This window comes from Temnothorax curvispinosus, unplaced genomic scaffold, assembly GCF_003070985.1.
Source record: "Temnothorax curvispinosus isolate PA1 unplaced genomic scaffold, ASM307098v1 QBEX01014249.1, whole genome shotgun sequence".
Taxonomy (NCBI): Eukaryota; Metazoa; Arthropoda; class Insecta; order Hymenoptera; family Formicidae; genus Temnothorax; species Temnothorax curvispinosus.
In genome coordinates this window covers 43,179-61,794 of record NW_020224029.1, presented here as the reverse complement: position 1 = coordinate 61,794, position 18,616 = coordinate 43,179, and the positions used below count along the sequence as shown (strand labels likewise).

The 18,616-nt window shown below is 36.0% G+C and overlaps 4 protein-coding genes across 8 annotated transcripts; 2 read left to right on the top strand and 2 right to left on the bottom strand.

The window, feature by feature from the left end:
* Nucleotides 1-1,890: 1,890 nt before the first annotated feature.
* On the bottom strand, nucleotides 1,891-4,285 carry LOC112464468 (protein-serine O-palmitoleoyltransferase porcupine). The gene is made up of 7 exons (XM_025031463.1): nucleotides 4,213-4,285; nucleotides 3,627-3,919; nucleotides 3,321-3,513; nucleotides 3,020-3,239; nucleotides 2,817-2,923; nucleotides 2,528-2,730; nucleotides 1,891-2,385 (listed from the first exon to the last, which is right to left on the bottom strand). Exons 2-7 carry the CDS (start codon nucleotides 3,850-3,852, stop codon nucleotides 1,943-1,945), a joined length of 1,392 nt encoding a protein of 463 aa, XP_024887231.1. The 5' UTR covers nucleotides 3,853-3,919; nucleotides 4,213-4,285; the 3' UTR covers nucleotides 1,891-1,942.
* Nucleotides 4,286-4,854: 569 nt separating this feature from the next.
* LOC112464466 (protein SON) lies at nucleotides 4,855-10,368 on the bottom strand. Of its 4 annotated transcripts, XM_025031457.1 has the most exons (13): nucleotides 9,881-10,367; nucleotides 9,482-9,808; nucleotides 9,020-9,335; nucleotides 8,706-8,951; nucleotides 8,474-8,625; nucleotides 8,158-8,303; nucleotides 7,939-8,047; nucleotides 7,696-7,868; nucleotides 7,495-7,605; nucleotides 7,301-7,414; nucleotides 5,794-6,022; nucleotides 5,587-5,702; nucleotides 4,855-5,509 (listed from the first exon to the last, which is right to left on the bottom strand). In XM_025031457.1, exons 1-13 carry the CDS (start codon nucleotides 10,203-10,205, stop codon nucleotides 5,396-5,398), a joined length of 2,478 nt encoding a protein of 825 aa, XP_024887225.1. In that variant the 5' UTR covers nucleotides 10,206-10,367; the 3' UTR covers nucleotides 4,855-5,395. The 4 variants fall into 4 exon arrangements, with proteins under 4 accessions (XP_024887225.1, XP_024887226.1, XP_024887227.1 ...); XM_025031458.1 differs by lacking the exons at nucleotides 4,855-5,509; nucleotides 5,587-5,702 and adding an exon at nucleotides 6,334-6,412 and having other exon boundaries at nucleotides 5,826-6,022; nucleotides 9,881-10,368; XM_025031459.1 differs by lacking the exons at nucleotides 4,855-5,509; nucleotides 5,587-5,702 and adding an exon at nucleotides 6,349-6,412 and having other exon boundaries at nucleotides 5,826-6,022; nucleotides 9,881-10,368.
* A 516-nt stretch (nucleotides 10,369-10,884) lies between these two features.
* LOC112464474 (cell division cycle protein 20 homolog) lies at nucleotides 10,885-13,965 on the top strand. Its single transcript, XM_025031476.1, has 8 exons — nucleotides 10,885-11,038; nucleotides 11,150-11,315; nucleotides 11,472-11,608; nucleotides 11,687-11,778; nucleotides 11,872-12,163; nucleotides 12,246-12,543; nucleotides 12,811-13,127; nucleotides 13,236-13,965. Exons 2-8 carry the CDS (start codon nucleotides 11,203-11,205, stop codon nucleotides 13,562-13,564), a joined length of 1,578 nt encoding a protein of 525 aa, XP_024887244.1. The 5' UTR covers nucleotides 10,885-11,038; nucleotides 11,150-11,202; the 3' UTR covers nucleotides 13,565-13,965.
* Nucleotides 13,966-14,202: 237 nt separating this feature from the next.
* Nucleotides 14,203-18,558, top strand: LOC112464473 (protein inturned). Of its 2 annotated transcripts, none has more exons than XM_025031475.1 (12): nucleotides 14,203-14,423; nucleotides 14,499-14,697; nucleotides 14,758-15,058; nucleotides 15,250-15,522; nucleotides 15,683-15,739; nucleotides 15,833-16,089; nucleotides 16,164-16,253; nucleotides 16,339-16,681; nucleotides 16,784-17,121; nucleotides 17,191-17,519; nucleotides 17,703-17,869; nucleotides 17,978-18,558. In XM_025031475.1, exons 2-12 carry the CDS (start codon nucleotides 14,552-14,554, stop codon nucleotides 18,446-18,448), a joined length of 2,772 nt encoding a protein of 923 aa, XP_024887243.1. In that variant the 5' UTR covers nucleotides 14,203-14,423; nucleotides 14,499-14,551; the 3' UTR covers nucleotides 18,449-18,558. The 2 variants fall into 2 exon arrangements, with proteins under 2 accessions (XP_024887243.1, XP_024887242.1); XM_025031474.1 differs by having other exon boundaries at nucleotides 15,683-15,754.
* Nucleotides 18,559-18,616: the final 58 nt, after the last annotated feature.

Genomic DNA, 18,616 nt, shown 5'->3' with positions numbered 1-18,616 from the left:
GAAGTTTATGGTAGAATGATGTTTGGTATAGAGTTTTACATTCGATTAATACAAATTGTTATGACAATTAATTAGATTGCAAAATTTAGAATTTTATTTTTATATATCTTTTATATATCGTACCTTGATGTGATTTATATATCTCTATACTCGACGGTTTGCGTATAGACATACAGTCTGTGTCTTGCTACGCGTACACTTGGCGTGTGACACTACCGGACCACTTGCTTATGTTATACATTAAAATAAAATTTATTTAACAATTATAACTTGTTTTATAATCATGTTACAATACAAACACTTCTGTTTTTCATATACTGTATATCTGCATATAAATGTATTGCTTTAATGGATCATATATCATTGAATGTGTACAGAGATGTTCGCAATAATTTATTAAAACTTAATAAACAATAGAAGATCTCTTAAATCCCACAGCTTAAACTTTGCTTTTTAGCTTTCTCTGTTTGCAACAAAACTAATTAAAAGTATTAATTTTTTTATGTAATATTTCTTTCTAATTTTGTATTTCTAACTACCTTAGGTAATCAAAAATAAAATTCTTTTCGTGTCAGTTTAAAAGTTAAAAACAGAAAAAATATGTTTCAAGATATAACAAAATTTTAAGTTATATCGCCAGAAGTACTTGCTTCGGCAGTACATATACTAAAATTGGAAGTTATATCGCCGGAATCTGTCCTAGGCAACAAAAAAGAATTTGTCAATTTTGAATATCAATAGATAATATAGACGGCAGTCGTAAGAGTAACTATAATTGTTGTTTATAGACGTTGTCACGCTATATCTAAGATAATTACAATAAGATTTATTATTTTTTATGAAGTTGATATGTAGAATTAAAAATTATAGACATGTCAATAGTAGTTTTTAGTGCAGGGCTCTTGATTAAAACACACACATACAAATGCTTTTACACATATGTATGTAGTTTATACAGTAGATTATATATAGATTAGCTGTGTATTCATTTATACAATGAATATAGAAGTCATAACTTTTTGCTAATTATAGTGTTTAAGAACACATTGTTATTAAAATGTGATGTTTAGAAGAATAAAGTCTATTCGCCATTAGGTTGCAAAAAATTTGTAGAGAACAATTATTTATTTTCGAATAAATGCACACCGTGTAAATTTATAAAATTATGGCAAATCTGCGAAATTTGGATGTCTATTAAGAATTGTGAATTATGTATAGCATTTCTTCATTGTGTAACGTTCAATTGTAATGTTACGTTGTAACGAGACCATTATTTCTTAAAGAATACAATCATTGTCATCAAAATAAATCTGAAAGTGTACATAAAAATTATAGAATTATACAGTAGCCGATTTATAATGATCACTGTGTTGCATAGTAACATTACAAATGCAACATTACTAATCACAATGGATTAGTAAGGGAAAAATATAACTTAAAAATACAAAGATGTCTCTATTCATTACAAAAGTGACACTTATTGTAACATTAGATTAGGATGCGAGATATCGAAAGAGAGTATTATTTAACATTGTATACTTACTCTTTGTAAACTTTTTTTATAATTACGAACTACTAAATGTGCTACGTATATAAAAAATTATAAAGTATGTATAGATCACACAGTGAACTTTATATTGTGTTATATACTCAATAAAGAATATGTATTTTATTTATCTTGTTTGAATACCAGAGATAACACAAAATTATATATTAATGTTATTCACGCTCCTTTAATAGTGCAGGGAATGCGGTTTATGAAAAGAGCTGCTGCTGATTTATAGACCACTTTATTTTCATAAAAAAAAGTAATTGAATAGTCTTCGGAAAAATAAAAAAAACTTGAAAAAAATAATACGGTACTTTAAAACTTAAAAAATAATACGTTACTTTAAAACTTGAAAAAATAATACATTACTTTAAAACTTAAAAAAATAATTCGTTATTTTATTAAAATGTAGATGCAAAACGTAGCTAATGCTACCCAGTGACTAGCAAATCCAAGTTCAGCCCACTTGTTGATCGTGTGGCTATAACTGTATCCGGTTTCTTGTAGATCCGATATATCAAACATGAGACCTAAGTAAGCTAAATGGAACATCGCCAATCCCGAAAACATCAAGTTTGTCACAAACACCAACCAGCAGTTATAAGAGTTGTATTTGTGCGCGCATTTTTGTTTGGAGCACTGTTTGGACGCGATGCAAGCGTCGAAGGTGTCGGCGAGTATCGTCCTGAGCTGAAATTCCACATAGGTATAAAATCCTAGACTAAGTAACACCGCCGCCAATTGAAAGTTCAACCCGTGCAAAAGAGAGCTTGTCAGATACGTGACGGTCACCGCGCCGAACTTTCCCAAATTTTTGATACTAGGACGGAAGATATCTGCGAAAAATAAAACACAGAAATTGGTTTAAATTCCATTTCTATCCTTCAATGGTTCTTCCATCGCAAGATTTTTCGTCATTATAAAAAATTCTCTTTTGAATTCAGATTTTATACTTAATTGAATTACTTTCGTACTTACATGTTTTCAACCAGTAATGCATCGGAATGTTCCAATAAATGACAACCTGAACAAGCGAGCGTGGAAACTCGATATACAAGGGCTTAACTATCGTCGATGACGAAAGAGGAAATCCTCCCAAGACTAACAGTGCCGAAGCTAAGTACGAAACGAAGTAGTGGGATGTTCTGAAGGACAATGCGTCTCTGTACGCCATTAACCACCTGAAATGTGAAAAGACCATTTTTTTCATATAAAATAAAAATGATCGAATATTCATGAGAAACTCTTTTAAATTCTACATACTAACTTCCAAGAGTTATCAACAAATATCCATTGCGTCCAACAATTTGAAATGCTCAGAAAAACGAAGGAAAGGAAGGCAAACCCCATACCGCATATTATCGACCATTTTATCTGCAACGGAATTTTATTATTAAATCGCTACTTTAAACTTAGAAATTATTTTAGAAAGATAGTAATAAATATGAGATATGCTTATTTACGAAATACCTGATGGTTGTTGGAGCAACGCAACGACAGGTAATCTTTAAACGATACCCACGGTCCGAATAAGCAAGTCACACCGCAGAACATGTAACCCATGAAGCTGTAAACGTCTGGCAAGTTGTTCGAATCGCTCGTATCAATGGCAATGCTAATCGCTTTCATTACCATGGTCATAATCACACTTCGTATCTTATGCCATATCACTGGCTCCATCGAAAATTCACTGTAAAAAATAAATTCAAGTATTCCTTATCTGCCAAAGTACAAACACAAATTGGTCTGCAATATCATGTATGAAACATACCAATATGCAATTATCAAAAGGGATGGTAAAAAGATCCCTGCGCCTCTGTGCCATCTTTTTGGCACGTGTAAAACACCGTAGGAAAATAGAACGAATACTATCAATACTATTAAGGACTCCTGCACGTAATGCTGGATAATATATAAACCTATAATGACTGACAGTATATGAAACACTTTGTGCGATATGTATTCTGGAACGTAAAACAACACAGATTATTTGCTACAGGAACAATCTGGTAGAAAGTAGAAATACAATTCATATTAACATCTTAAATATAAATATAACAAATGAAAAGGATCTTACCGGTGTGAATAAACAGTCTAAATAAGATTGTGCTGCCCAACAAAGGCAATATGTAATGTCCTGTATCATGGAGACTAGGACTGAGACAATACTGGTACAATTCACGTAGAGTTTCCTTCTCCAAGTCAGCATAATCGTAATCGTATTCGACACTGTTGTGCAAGCAATCGTAGTCCAGACAGTCGTCCTCGTCGTCGTAGAAAACTGTGGTGCCTGCATCTTCCATCGCAGCAAGAATAGAAATAACTGATCAGCATAGCACGCTGCGAGACTACTTGTGCTCTGTGTTCGGCCTGTTTTTTTTTCCCCACCGAGAAAAGAATATATGTTAAATCTGCAAAATTTTACGGAAGAAAGAGAAAATCCATGGATGAGAGATAAATTAATTTTGAATTAAAAAACAATAATGTAAACATGTCTGCATGTTTGAAATAGAAAACGTAATCGTGTCGTCCGAGTATAAATAAAAAAGAGTTTAAGGATATGAATGGACATCGTTACACCTCCTCACAATACTTTCACACATACACGACGTAATGAATAATTACAACAAAAGTAATAATTTCCTTGTTTTCAAAACACATACCCTGCCGAGCGTCGCTCGATGTACATAAATACCGACGAGGTTACCGCCGGCGAGGTAGTATCGAGGACTGCCAATATATAGCGCTGAGAAAAATCTTAATTAATGAGGGCTTCGAGGATAATAGCAGAACACCATAATTATCGATCATCTGAACCGTATGGAAATCAGGTCCTTGATTATTGTAGTAGGTAATAAATTTATATTTATTTGATATTACATTATTATATTTATTATTACATCTTTTTGAAAAATATCTCTTAAAGATGTATTTTTAAAGATCATATTGTTACGTGCGAACACATCTTTGACTCACAGCACTTGCTCTGTGCTAAATAAAATTTTATATAAAACGACAGTTGTCTATTTCATTAAAACATTACGTCACGTATACATACATATATATATTTATATAAATATTACTATTCCTAAATTTTTTTACAAGCAGTTTCCTCGAAACTAATGGGTATTAGTTTAGACATTATTTTGGAGAGAAAAATGTTAGTAAAAAATTTTAGGAATAGTAATGGTAAATGTCGCTGGAAAGATGATAGATAAAGCGAAATTCTAACAATTCTTGTATAGAAAAGACAACTTTTTAAGACAAGGAGAGAAGAAATTGAAAATGAGTCAACGTGACAAGAATTTCTTAAATTAAATCTTTATTTCAATTAAGATTATTAGCTTCTGTATACAAATTTCTATCTTATACAGTATTTACAATAAATAAAAAGTGTAAAAATATGTGGAACATAAAGACACTTAATTTTATAGACTTCTAAAAAGGCTTGCAAGCGTACATCTTAATATTTAATTCTTCAAGATGAATGAATTCTAAGAGGGACATTCATATCTTGTCGTTATTGCAATAAAATCGAGTGAAATTTGTATGACTGATTTGCAGTTGTATGCACACCTTACTCTATGTGTTCTATTGCACAGTCTAAATTAGCTTTAATGATTAATTATATTTTTATTTTAAATAAAAATATAATTATAAATTATTTATCTTATTATTATAAGACCTTGGCAACATCAGTTACACGTTAATTTTTCGCAACATCGCTTTCAGGATGACACGCGAATTTATTTGTATGACATTATTTTATTTTTTCTGAGAAAAACTGATAAGCATTACGTGACAGCAATCTACAAACTCCTTTCGTGATTATATTGATACACGAGACTACAAAGGCAGCAAGCCTAAGCTTTGTAGACATATTTGCGCTGCTTCTGCCTTTGCTTGTTTTTTGTTTGAACTCGCTACGCTCGGCTTATATTCGATGCCGTTTACCTTCACCTGTAATAGATTTATAAGTGTATAAAGAATATATATCTACTAAATGTAAATATCAAATTATTTATAATAATGCTCACTTTGAAGAGAAAATTCTTCCTGTGATCCGGTCCAGATTCAAAACACAACTCGTAAACTGGCGCTCCGAGTTTTTTCTTTGTGCAATATTCTCCTAAAAGTGACACTGGATGTTTGCCTGGAACAAAATAATTGCATAGATAATCAAATTTAGTTTAAATTTATTTTTAGAAATATATACATGCAAAATAATCTAAATTATGATATACCTTCCAATGTTTTGATTGTTGGTACTACAGGCTTTGCAGCTTTGCCAGGTTTTTGCATGATATCCTGCTCGGAAACCAATCCTTTCTTGTCCAATTTAACCTCCAGTTGTAACGGTTCCAAGGCCCCTTCTTTATTCTTGCCTAGACCCTCGCCAGGTCGCCAGCCCATCTTCTGCAGTAACGCCATACCCATCCCACCCGATAAAGGCTGGGCTGATAGTAATTGATCCTAAATAATTTGTCGAATTAGAAGAAATAATGAATTTGTGTAGAGTTGCATCGCGCGAATACATAGTATTAAAATATAGTTGTTGAGTTACAATATAGGTCCTATATTCTTTGGAGTCAATATATAATTGCTAAAAGATATATGTATATTAGATGACATAATTCAAATAAATAAACTCATTAAGATAGTAAGACAGATATATTATTCTTTCAGGGAGATATATATTATTATTTCAGTTATAGTCTGAGAAAAAACCTCTCTGTGTGTTGAAAATATAACGATAATCTGTTACACAACTCAAGAATACTTACCAAACAGATACATACCGAACAAATAATAATCTCTGCACCGGGCTGCCGAAGTTGTTTTTTCTCTGACGTAGCTATATGCCTGTAACAAACCCTCAGGTGGATGCAGACTAATGCTAAATATCCCAGCTTTATGATTAAGAGACAATATACCGGCTTCTGGTGAAATCCTATAGTAGGAAGCTGACGATAATTAGCAATAATCTCACAAGAGCTCATTATCTCAGTCAAAATTTATTATCTGCATAATACAATTTGCGATCAATTAAATATTTTAGATTAATATGTATAATGTCCTAATCTTTTCCGTATTGCTCTTGTTATAAAATTTATTGCTAGAATAAAATAAACTTATTAGTAAGATTCTGATTTTTTTTTTTTTTTGAAATCTTTGAAATTTAATTTTCATTGAAATAATAATGCTCCTGTGTCCATGCAGGCACAGAATCCACTCCTAAATAAGAAATAGTCTGTGCCTACAACACAGTCTCTACTAACATCAACGTTAACTTTTTATTGATTCTAGTGGAGACCGTGCCTGAAAACTTGTTACAGGCAATATCGGTGTATCAATGGTGTATTTACTAAACAATGTCAGGTCAAAGTTACAGCTCGATATTAACATGGAATATTATCATTATAAGATATATTGAACCTGTTTCATTGTTTAGTAAGAGACAGGAAGAGAAGGGAATTATAATGAATGTACGTTAAGATGCATTTATATGCCACATACATAAAATGTTGTCTTAATGAAAATTTTAATTTTAATTATGCCACATTTTTGAAACTACAGATCATTATTAAACACGTATGTGTTATACAAATGAAACTTTTTTGTAGTGTATAACAATAATTTGTGTTTGATTTGAAAATGCATCGGGCATCGGGAATTTTTTTTTGGTTTGGTTGATGTAAGGATGAATTTTGTGAAACCGGAATGGAATAAAATGTACAATAGTAACTTTACCTTACGTGCCCAGGCTTGATAACCTGAAGACAATTCTGCAGGTGTAAGTACTTTAACCCCTGTACTACCAGTAAACTGACCTGGTATCTGCTTACTTTCAGCCCAGGTTTTCATCTATAATATCATAAATAGATAATTTATGTATACATAAAACTCATGTTATTTTATGATAATCTATAATTGCCTCTCTTTACCTCATTTTGTGCCCGATGCATTGCATTCAAAGCGCTTACGTCATTTGGATTTTCCCTTAATTTTCTTATAGCTGCTAACCTTTCAGACACTATGGAGCCAATATCCATAGTCTGTAATCACAGTCGATACATAATCTTTTTATTAAATGATGACTGTGTAATTAATTTATCGATATATGATACGCTTTCCATTTTATTTACCTCTGTCGTTGTTGGAAAAACAGTTTGCATAGGCTGTGTAGGTTGCACAGGCATAGGTTGCGTAGGTTGCACAGGAGGCGGTGGCATTACAGTCGACAGTGTACTTGTAGAAGCTGGTACAAATATCTTTTTTGGTTCCGGTTTCTTTGGTGTAACAGGTACCCATTCGTTTTCTGAGGGCAAATATTGTATCAAGTGGGTGCATTGGAACAAAGCCACGAATTGTATCTTAAAAATACCTACCGGTTCTTCTATGATGTTGTCCACTGGAGACAGGAAACTGCAATCGCAACTGGTTTGACGTTTCAGCTGTTTTTTCTTGAAACGTTCTTGTTGGCAGCTGTTTCGCATCCTAAAGAAGGGAAATAAAGTTTGTTTTAAACTTTCATGTTTATATTCGTGAAATGAGATTTGTAATCGATAATACAATGGATTATCGATTACAAATCTCATTATACCAACCTTAATATTCATTATAATAGAACTAGGTCTTTCTTTTAAGAGAAAAGGATGATGAAATCCCTTTTCAGATTCACTTTCTTCATCTTCAGAAGAAATGCTAGACAATTCACCTAACGCTTCAGACTTGGATAATGATTTACAAAAATCTGTGAAAACATAATATTACATAAGTAATTAATTATATAATTAATTAAAAACAGATTAACAGAATATAATAGAAATTATTATAAATGTTATAATTGTAACATTAAAAAAAAAAAACAGATTATATATATATAAAATCACTGATAAAGTTAATGCAAACGAAAAAAGTTACCTGTGAGTTCGTCCACTGTTTTCCCGCCAGATTGTATAGCAGCAATAGCTTTATTTTGCTGGACTACCGACAGAGTTCCTTGTTTTATCATGCTTATAACATTTCTCCTTGCGATTTCTAAAAGTTTCTTCTTGTTAATCTCTATTCTCTCCCTAAAAAAAGAAAATATATTACGTACACAAGATTGAGACGAACGTTATTGTATTCTTAAATAATTTAATGCAGTATTAACTTTCTCTCCCTGCTCGCACTTCGACCTCGCGCATATTTGTCTTTATTTTCACTGTGACTTCTGTATCTGTGTCTTTCCCTGCTTCTGCCCGAGTCTCGTCTTTCACTGCTTCTATTCCTTTCGCGTCTTTCTCTGCTTCTGCCTCTCTGTTTTTCTCTCCTGTCGCTCCTACTGCTATGCGAGCTGTATCGTGTCCGCGATCTTGATCTTCTGTCTTGTGAACGACTGTCCTTATCTCTTGTGCTTCTGCAATTTAAATTCTTTATGTAATCACTACCTATATAAATCTTTCCTTTCTTTACACTATTTCTGACCTTTTCCTCTCCTTCTCTTTCAAGACTAATCTAAGATCATTTTTTGAAGTAACCGATCCTCTTGTCGGACTAAACATTTTGCTTCTTAGTCTATCTGTACTTGGGCTGAACGATAACGACCGATTCCGAGGCGGTGTAGGACTCAAAGTAGGCGTCCTATTATTGTTGCTGCTGCTGTCAGATAGCTCGCCGTCTTCCATTCTCGCGGCTTTTGCCTTCTGCTTGTTTTCTATCGCTTTTACCGTTTCACTATAAACGGCACTATTCTTGAGATCCTTTATCAATATTTTTCCTTGAGAAAGCTGCTTTGGTTTTTCTGTTTATAGAAAAATATCATTTATATTGTACACATTTTCTCCTTTTTATATATATATATTTTTAATTATCAATTATCTATTTCTTAATATCATTTATTACTTTAGAAAATAATTCGTAATATTATTAACAGCAAGGAGTACACACCAAGAAGTTTAGGTATTACTGGCTCATCAGATTCGTCATCTACCTTCTTCGACATAGGAGGTAATTCAGGACTGCCAAGATTATCCAAGAGTTTGTCCGTTGTATCCGTATCTTTCTTTACATCGTCTGATTTTCTCTCGTCATTTGTATTCGTCTTTTCTGACACGTCAAGATGAGATTTTCCATCATCATATTTGATGCTTCCTAAATCATTGTCGTCATCCGTCTTTGCTATCTTGGCCTTAGGTCCCAAGTCGGACGATTTGCTGGAAACAGAATCACGCCTCCGCTTGGACTTCTTCTTGTGCTTCTTCTTCTTCTTGACACCTGTTCAGGACAGGCAAAGAAGTGATTATGTCGTCGTACGGTGTCAAGGTGATATCTAATGCGAATTGTTACCCTCTGCATCGCTGTTATCCGAGGAATCGTGCTTCGACTTCTTCTTGTGCTTCTTCTCCTTGTGTTTGTGTTTCTTCTTGGCCTTTTTCTTCTTCGTTTCAGCCTTATCCGGCTCGGCGGCGGTCTCGTCGACGTCGCCATTCGGCACCTGCTGGTCGTTGTTCAACGGCGACGCAACGCCGTCGTCCGGCGCGTCGAAGGTGCTGAAGAGCTCCGTGAGGATCTCGTTGGACGATTTCTCTGGTATCCCGGGCTCCTGCTTGATCTTCACGCCGTCGACGCCAACGGTCGTGATCAGATTCGCGATGTCAAATAAATCTGTCATCGCGTTATTCCGCTAGTAATTGCTTACTTATTTGCGCTTATCGCATTCCCGCGCCAATCCACCGAAGTTGTTTTTACTTGCTTTGCGAGGAGAGAGAAATTCCGCGAACACCACAGCGAAGCGAACACTCCAAGGAACTCGAACCTCGAACTAACCTCACTGACGTGTTTGTGTAGGTAATCGATTGAAATTAGATTTTAAGGTTTGTTCTTGTAACTTCTCAACTTTTTGCACTTTTCATCATTTACGTCTCTCTCTGTCTCTCCGATGCTAAACTGCATACCATGAAGTTACTTCATGCTGCATACTTATTCCTTTCCAAGTGCAGAAAGTACAGCATAGTGCAGCTGTCAGGCACGAACCAAAAGTCTGTCAAATCAAATTACGCGCGCACTGCGAATAATTGCAAATTAAAGATTTATTTCATTAATCTCCTTGTTCCGAACGGTTAAATTCTAATCTTTAATTAACAGTAATTTACACTCATATCGCTATCGCTATCGCCTCGCTGAGATAGAAAGAGATCGAAGGGAGTATACTCGTGTGCACTCGGGTGACGTTTCCGAACACAGCCCTGAATTTCAAATTCAACCGGAAACGCGCGGCGACACCTGCGCGGGCAAAACAAGAACGACCGGTAGCGGTTTAAAAGTTAACGTTCTTTTTAAATCTCCCCTTGTAGCGTCGCCCGTCGCCAAGCGTCGCGTCCATTTAAACCACGCAGTCGCCTCGTGAGGGATTCACGCGGCATTGGCAGTATTGGCACTTGGCACGCTGATCGACGCGTATCCCACGTATCCTAGGCGTCGACAGAAGCTGGCTCGATAAAATTGGTGTTTCTGCAGTTTCAGCCGGTTATTTCTCGGCCGCGTTGATTGTCTCTCGCCGACGCGCTCGACGCTCGACATTCGTCCGTCGATTCTCATTCTCGGACCGTATTTCAGAGCTTTTCCAGCGGCCGGTCGTGCGCTCCGAGGACACGCAGCATTCACCCGTCATGTCACACTTGAGATTCATGAAGGAGCTTGATAATCTGACCCGCATGGACGACGCGATCAAAGGTGCGGTCCCACGATGGCAAAAGAAATGCATGGAGACGTCGAATTTGAGGTAACTGTCTTGAATTTCATCAGGGATCTTATCGGTAATCTAATTCAATTGATAACTCAATTTATACATGACTTTTAAACGTCGAGCGAAATCATCGAATTCACGTGCAGACACATCTGCTTTGCCTAACGCGAGAATTGTCTTCCACCATTTCAGTGTGAATATCAGCTTGAACTCGTCGAAGAAAGTTACGGGCTGCTCTTTCACCAGCAGTACATCAGGGAAGACCCCGACAAAGAGGAGCGACTGCAAAACTAAGAAAACTCCCTCCAAATGCACCAAAAAATCGCCAAGTAAGATGCCTCATGTTTATACGTTGCTAACGTATAAGGACTTGAAAAAAAGAACGAAATTTCAATTGCCTCTCACAGGTCGAGCTACCACCCCAGCCAAGACGCCCAACGGCGGTGACAGATTCATCCCGTCGAGAGCCACAACTAATTTTGAATTAAGTCACTTCAAAGCGAGTATCGTTTTCGTAACAAAATTTCAAGATATCTCGGTATGTTATAATTTCATAGTACGTTTATATACATCGTTCTTTTTTCTACTTCAGATTCTTCAGCAACAGAATGCCGAACAAGATAGAGACCGAGCCGACAGAACGAGCCCCACGAAACGGGAGATGCAGCGTCTCATAGGAGAGAATCTTCACGGTGGCGACATAAACAATACGAGGGTTTTGTCTTATCAGGTTAAAGCACCAGCGCCGCCGGAAGGATATCAGAATCCCCTCAAGGTCCTGTACAGTCAAACTAAGACGCCGGCTAGCGTCAGAGCTTCCACGAGATACATACCGCAGGCCCCTGACAGAATATTGGACGCGCCTGAAATTATCGATGATTACTGTAAGCGACCTGTTCTCTTGCGTTTCTCCTCTCTGAAAAAGACGTGGCAGGATGTATGAATAAAGATATATGATATTTACAGATCTAAACTTGGTGGATTGGTCGAACAATAATATCCTGGCCGTGGCGTTAGGCGCTAACGTTTACTTGTGGAACGCCGGAACTGGTACTATAGAGCAACTATTTGAATTGGAGGCGAACGACTATGTGTGTTCCGTCGCGTGGATTCAGGAAGGTCCATATTTGGCAGTGGGTACCACAGGAGGCAATACAGAATTGTGGGATTGCAGTCAGATGAAGAGAATGCGCGTCATGAACGGACATGTAGCCAGAGTCGGTTCTCTCTCCTGGAATTCTCATATACTATCAAGCGGTTGCAGGTACTACGCAGGATAGCTAATTTTCCTGATTATTCATAACTTCTAAAAGAAATTAATTAATCTTTATAAAAAATAATTTTGTAGAGCTATTGATTAAATTAATGAATTTAATAATAATTCAAAATTGAGTACATTTATATTGAAGATTTTAGAAAGCTCTGATCATTAAAATGGAAATGAACTATAACCGGCATTAAAACCGAAAATAAAAGCGTGAGATAGATTTAAGATTAGGACTAAAGCTAAATTATTATAATTGTTTCAAAGGTCTGGTAAAATAGTGCATCACGACGTCAGAGAACGAGATCATTTGATCGCGACTATAAACGCACACGCTCAAGAAGTGTGCGGCTTGAAGTGGTCGCCCGATGGGCAGTATCTGGCGAGTGGCGGCAACGACAACATGCTACAAATCTGGTCGTCGATCACCGGACAAAGGCACTCTCAGACACAACCCATTTATTCATTCAATCATCATCAAGCTGCCGTAAAAGCGCTTGCTTGGTGCCCTTGGCAAAGTAATGTACTCGCGAGCGGTGGCGGTACCGCCGATCGTACCATTAGGTTTTGGAATTGCAACGTAGGCAAGTTACCGGAGAGGCGATTTGTAAATTATAAATGAATATAATAAGTAGTAGTGAGAATGAAATAAAGATTGTAACACGTTATACGATTTTTTTTGTTTATAACAGGTAGCTGTTTGAATACGATAGACACCAAGTCTCAGGTATGCGCATTATTGTGGTCTACGAACTACAAAGAGATCGTTTCTGGGCACGGATACGCGCAAAATCAGCTGACAATCTGGAAATACCCGATGATGACGAAGATCGCGGAACTTACCGGACATACCAGTCGCGTATTGCATTTAGCCATGTCGCCGGACGGAACTACGGTGCTCAGCGCCGGTGCCGATGAAACGTTAAGGCTCTGGAAGTGTTTCCAAATGGACCCGCAGAAAAAGAAAGACTGTAGCGACGTAAAATCAGTCGCATCTAGACTTAAACAATCGATTCGATAAAATAGACACGTAGCGCATGTTGCTCAACAATTATTTCAGTATTTATTTTTCTAACCGATTATACGCGATCGGTATATAATATAAGAATAGAAATAGTATAAATATATGACAAGGTCGGTCGTTGTCGAACGTAGAAACATTGACATATCGAATTAATTGATGAAACGTCTATTTTATACAGAAGCAAAAAAAAGAATGTAAAACATTTTATATCAAGAAATACGGGTTGTATGTGGGATGCATGCGTGACTGGTGGAGAAAGTAGATATAATAATCTATTGTTAAATAATTTGAAGTACAAAACAAGCTTTGCATCAGCGTAGCATGTCTCTTTTATTACAATGAAAATTCAGGTTCTATACGGTACGATCGTTTCTAGAGTAATGATAAATGTAAGCAATGAATAAATAAATTTTTTTATAGTAAGTTGAGTCTTCTCGTGTCATTTTGCAATAACTATCTCGTTGCTAATTTTCGGTGAAGAAAAGTTTTTTTATTACATTTGACATTTTTTATAAATGTATAAAATCTAAATATATTTAAATCGTGTGTCTGATTCTTCGTCACTTTCAGTTTCGCGTACATATAAGAACCTTGCTATACCTTTCACGCATATGAGAGTAAAGAGGTGTGCTCTCGTCGTCTCCCCACTATTTTTTTCTTCCCACAAGCAAGCAAGCTTTGTATTCATCAGGGGCACCATACAGGTGTGTTTGGGTAGTGGTAAGTGGGCAGACCACCTGTTTGAGTCTAGCCGAATAAACTTGCTCGTAGTCAATATATACAAAATGAATAAATATAAGTGAAATAATAATTGATAGACGTGTTATAATTCATGATATTAGTGCGGAAAAATATGGTACTTGTTTTATATTTAATATTACAATATTGTATATGTGTATAAGTTCAGGTTTTATTTATAAAATGGTTGCAGAGTTGGGTATTGTGAAGTAAGGATATTTTTGACGCAATAATTTTCAACGGAATATGAACGAGGCAGAGAACAAGAGTGCTTTATTAAAATCCAAATGCAAACAGCCGTACCCCGCGGATATCTGCAACGAAGATGATCATGACTGGTGGGCAAGTGACAGTGGTTCCAGCACAGGATCATATTACTCGGACACCGGCAGGTAAATTCAATCAGGCACTTTGAAAAGACACGTTTCTGAAACGATTAAATGTAAATGCAGCTCTTTGGTTGAATGGGAGTCGGAGATCGGACCCACCGGCGAGGTATTCTACATAGAATCCGCAGAGGAGAGTCTGCTCGAGAATCCCACAACTTCGGAGGGTAAGAGCGAGAGTCCTCAACCTGAATTAACTCGTCGCCGTAGCACGAGAGCCGGCAAACTGTTCCGTCTTATCAGACGCAAGGAGAGCAAGCGTTGGAGCACGAGAAACAAAAGGATCAACAACAGCGCTGCAGCGAATAGTACAGCTGCTCAGGAGAAAGGAGATGGAGGCAAGGAGGTCAAATTTCAAGATTTCCAGGTATTGATTGAAGCATCCGATGCAACAGTGATAAATTAATGTTTAAAAAGAAATTAAAAGTAAACGATTTTAAAGCACGCAAGCTAAGAGTGAGATTTAGCTGTAATCTAATTACAAAATCTAATCTGACAAATAAAACGTATTACAAAATTTGCTTTTTGTATCTATTGATGTACGTCTGCAATAATCAGGCAGGAGAAATTCGAGAAGTCACTTTGTGGGTCGATCCCGAGAGAAGACACAAGCTGGGACGAAGGGCAACCCTGTGCGAAGCGTACTTTGGTATCACTCCGGGTGCGTTCTCAGATAAAGTGAGAGTTATGGTGGCAGGATTTATACCCGATGGTGAAGCTATGAAGAACAGAAATATAAAAATCGGGGACTGGTTACGGAGTGTCAATTCGAACAATGTTACTTTCCAAAATTTAGATCGGATACTATCTGAAATCGCTGCGCCGTCAAATGTAAGATTTAATAAATCTCAGAATCAATGACGAGAGATGATAGTGATTAATATAAATTCATTGAGAGTTTGCGCTGCGTGTAATTATAATATAATATTTATATCTATTTAAATTTATATAAAATTTTTTAAGAAAAGATTTAAAAATTCTCTACTTACAGGTAACATTAGAATTGCAAAGAGTAGCTGGTGTTGATGTTACTGCAAAGCTATCAAAAGTAAATGAACCAAAAGTAATTAGTTTTCATACAAATACGACGGTAAGAGTGGTATTACATGAGATAGGATTTTACAGATGGTATTTTTTTTAGCAATCGATATTGGTCCAAAATCTGATCAATAAAGAGAACAGTAATTCTTTTATGGAATCTCTATTGGATTATCCGTTGGGCGTAATATATTTAAAAACTGCAGATCTTTCGGAAATGGGACAAGAATTACAAGGCGTGTTGTACACGTTTCCGCGATCCGAAACTAAGAACGTGCATTCATCTCTGTGCACGGCGAGAGGAGCTTTTATAACTCTTAACCATTTATTACCCAGTATAGTGGGTTCCCAGCCACTCAGGTATACTATACATGTATCTTAATATTATGTTTATCTATATAAAATATACGTCATATATAATATATATTTTCTAGTACAACTGTCTATGTAGGCGAAGAAGAAATGCATATTGCATACACATCTCGCGATGATGAATTACTTTTGATAGCTTTACCTGGCAAATGGTAAAAATTTTATATAAAAATACAATGCATGGAAGAAACATGGTAGCTACTTTAATATAAATTTTATCGATTTACTTTTTTGTAGTTGTACCTCTCAGGAGATTGTCAAGATTACAGAGGATATTGTCAGAACGTTAGAATTTACCTACCAGTCGCTAACAAAGTGCTTTACTTCCGTGGAAAACCAGTCCTCTTTAGATCATTTTTTCACGCTAATTGTGCATAGATTAACTAGTATCAAAGATTTCTGCAAAGATGCTGACGTTAAAAAGAATTCGACAAAGCCAGAAAATGGTACCGAAAGCGTGGAGAATTATAAATTTAGAAGCGCTTTTTCAGTCGCAAGTTTTGTACAGCTACCGAGAGATGCGCAAATTCAGATAGATGCTGCGTTAAGCGAGATGGAAGCTATGGATTACAGAGACTGGGTATATCGATACTTATTTCAACTGTATTTTAAATTGTCAAGAATGTGCTTATGTTAAACTATAAATACGTATCTATATCTAATAGACGCACATGTTTAACAGAATGAAGATCCTATGGATTGTCAAAGACTGTATACTATATTAGGGAGCTGCATTTATCACAAGTGCCACCTTCTGGGATCTCATTTGCCCCACGAAGACCTGATCGACGTACATTCGTTTCTAAGACACAACGGTCTGTTAAATCTGGTGAACCAGGAACAGGTGAAATGTCTGGTTCTGTGGAAACAGATTTATCCGTCGTCTTGCAATCGCGGAAACGTTGACAGCAACGACGGCAGCCAGTTATTAATACCGAATGGAAAATGGTTTTTATTGGTTGTCGGATATGGACATGACTTATTAGCGGTGCTATTGGAATCCGGCGGATGCACCGCAAAGTGAGCGTATATTATTTTTTATACACAATTCGAATGTTATTTTCTATTTAAATTTTATCATTCATATAGGTACAATGACGCGATAGGCCCGGATGTATTTTACGTGGAAGAAGCTCAAGAAACACTGAAGCATGTACAAAAAATAGGAGTCACAGTCTTGGCCTCAAAGTGGATTACATCGAATACCAGACCGGAAGTGATAACGTATGAGGAACATACAACGACGAAAGCGTCATCCAGCATAACGGAAAACCTATTTGGCTTGATAAAATCGTCCGACGCGCAAACTGTCCCGTCTAAGCAAAATGTCAATTCTACTATTAATAAAAAGCCGCAAGAATTGCCTTCTATCTTGAAGAAACGTAGTCCTGAAGAAAGTCCCGTGATCTCGGGTTCCGGTAAGTTGCAATAGACAGAAATGCAGTGAAATCACGACTCTCAAATATTTCTCATACCTTATCTTAGATTTCTTTGTCATTTTTTCAATATATGTAACGCAATATGATAACGCATTATACAATAGTTATTTCATTTCTTATACGAGTGTTATTTTACGAGTTACATTTGTCATGTATGTTTAGTATATTCCTTACAAACGTCCGAAGATTCGCTCAGCCAAGGAACAGGTGGTGTTAGCGAAATGAGCGACGAGGCGATGCCTATACTTGGAAGACGAGCAACCAGAGAGAAGATTAATTCGACATCGAGATATTCTGACGACAGCGATTCTGATATAGACATATATAAGGTAACTACCGCACAGTGATCCGAACAAGAGTATTTACAACAAAAAATTCATAACGAATGTTACAAATAACTAATACTAATATATTTACCGATAATTTTTTTCTTATAGAGCGATAGTAACGTAATCACAATGGATATATCCAATATACGAGAGAACTTATTAAACCAAGCGGAATATTTGATACCGCAAAAGTTAACGGCAGGCGATAAAAATTATTTGTATCATTACGTTCATTTGGACACGGTAGAAGGAATTCTTTTATCATCAATACCCATTCAAAATACACCGAAAGATAACAGAATTCTTGTTAACTTTAACAAGTGTGTGCATGTTATTCATAGACTGCTACATAATACAGTAAGATTTAAGACGTTAAATCAAGATATAGATAAAACAGCGATCAATAGAAGTTTAATCGCTGTTAAAGAACACGGTGTATTATTCGAATGGGAAAATACAGCTTTCTGGGTAATCGGACGCCTCTACACGAGCCCCCATCCGAAGGAGTTATATGTGTGCCACCAAGACTCCGCGCCTCAAAACCTAATCGAAATAGCCTTTCGATTACACTGCGTATAAAGAAATTACACGCATATTTGGTTTTACATAAATTTTCATTTTATTAAAAATCAGTTTTCATTATGTATGCAATAATGTATATCAATAATTTTTAACAAATTACACGTTTGATAATAAAAAATTAATTTTACAAAATTAGTTTTTATTAAATAACAATATTAAACTTTT

Bases quoted from the DNA above. Each gene is read 5' to 3' on its own strand.
- LOC112464473 (XM_025031474.1), top strand. From the start codon at position 14,552: ATGAACGAGGCAGAGAACAAGAGTGCTTTATTAAAATCCAAATGCAAA. The intron at 15,059-15,249 runs GTATTGATTGAA...TGCAATAATCAG, and splicing joins TCAAATTTCAAGATTTCCAG to GCAGGAGAAATTCGAGAAGT. The intron at 17,122-17,190 runs GTGAGCGTATAT...TCATTCATATAG, and splicing joins TCCGGCGGATGCACCGCAAA to GTACAATGACGCGATAGGCC.
- LOC112464466 (XM_025031457.1), bottom strand. From the start codon at position 10,205: ATGACAGATTTATTTGACATCGCGAATCTGATCACGACCGTTGGCGTC. The intron at 8,626-8,705 runs GTTAATACTGCA...TTCTTTTTTTAG, and splicing joins AGTGCGAGCAGGGAGAGAAA to GGAGAGAATAGAGATTAACA. The intron at 7,606-7,695 runs GTAAATAAAATG...CTGTGATTACAG, and splicing joins TTTTTCCAACAACGACAGAG to ACTATGGATATTGGCTCCAT.
- LOC112464468 (XM_025031463.1), bottom strand. From the start codon at position 3,852: ATGGAAGATGCAGGCACCACAGTTTTCTACGACGACGAGGACGACTGT. The intron at 3,240-3,320 runs GTATGTTTCATA...TATTTTTTACAG, and splicing joins CTTTTGATAATTGCATATTG to TGAATTTTCGATGGAGCCAG. The intron at 2,386-2,527 runs GTAAGTACGAAA...TATTTTTCGCAG, and splicing joins GCATTACTGGTTGAAAACAT to ATATCTTCCGTCCTAGTATC.
- LOC112464474 (XM_025031476.1), top strand. From the start codon at position 11,203: ATGTCACACTTGAGATTCATGAAGGAGCTTGATAATCTGACCCGCATG. The intron at 12,164-12,245 runs GTAAGCGACCTG...TGATATTTACAG, and splicing joins TGAAATTATCGATGATTACT to ATCTAAACTTGGTGGATTGG. The intron at 13,128-13,235 runs GCAAGTTACCGG...TGTTTATAACAG, and splicing joins GTTTTGGAATTGCAACGTAG to GTAGCTGTTTGAATACGATA.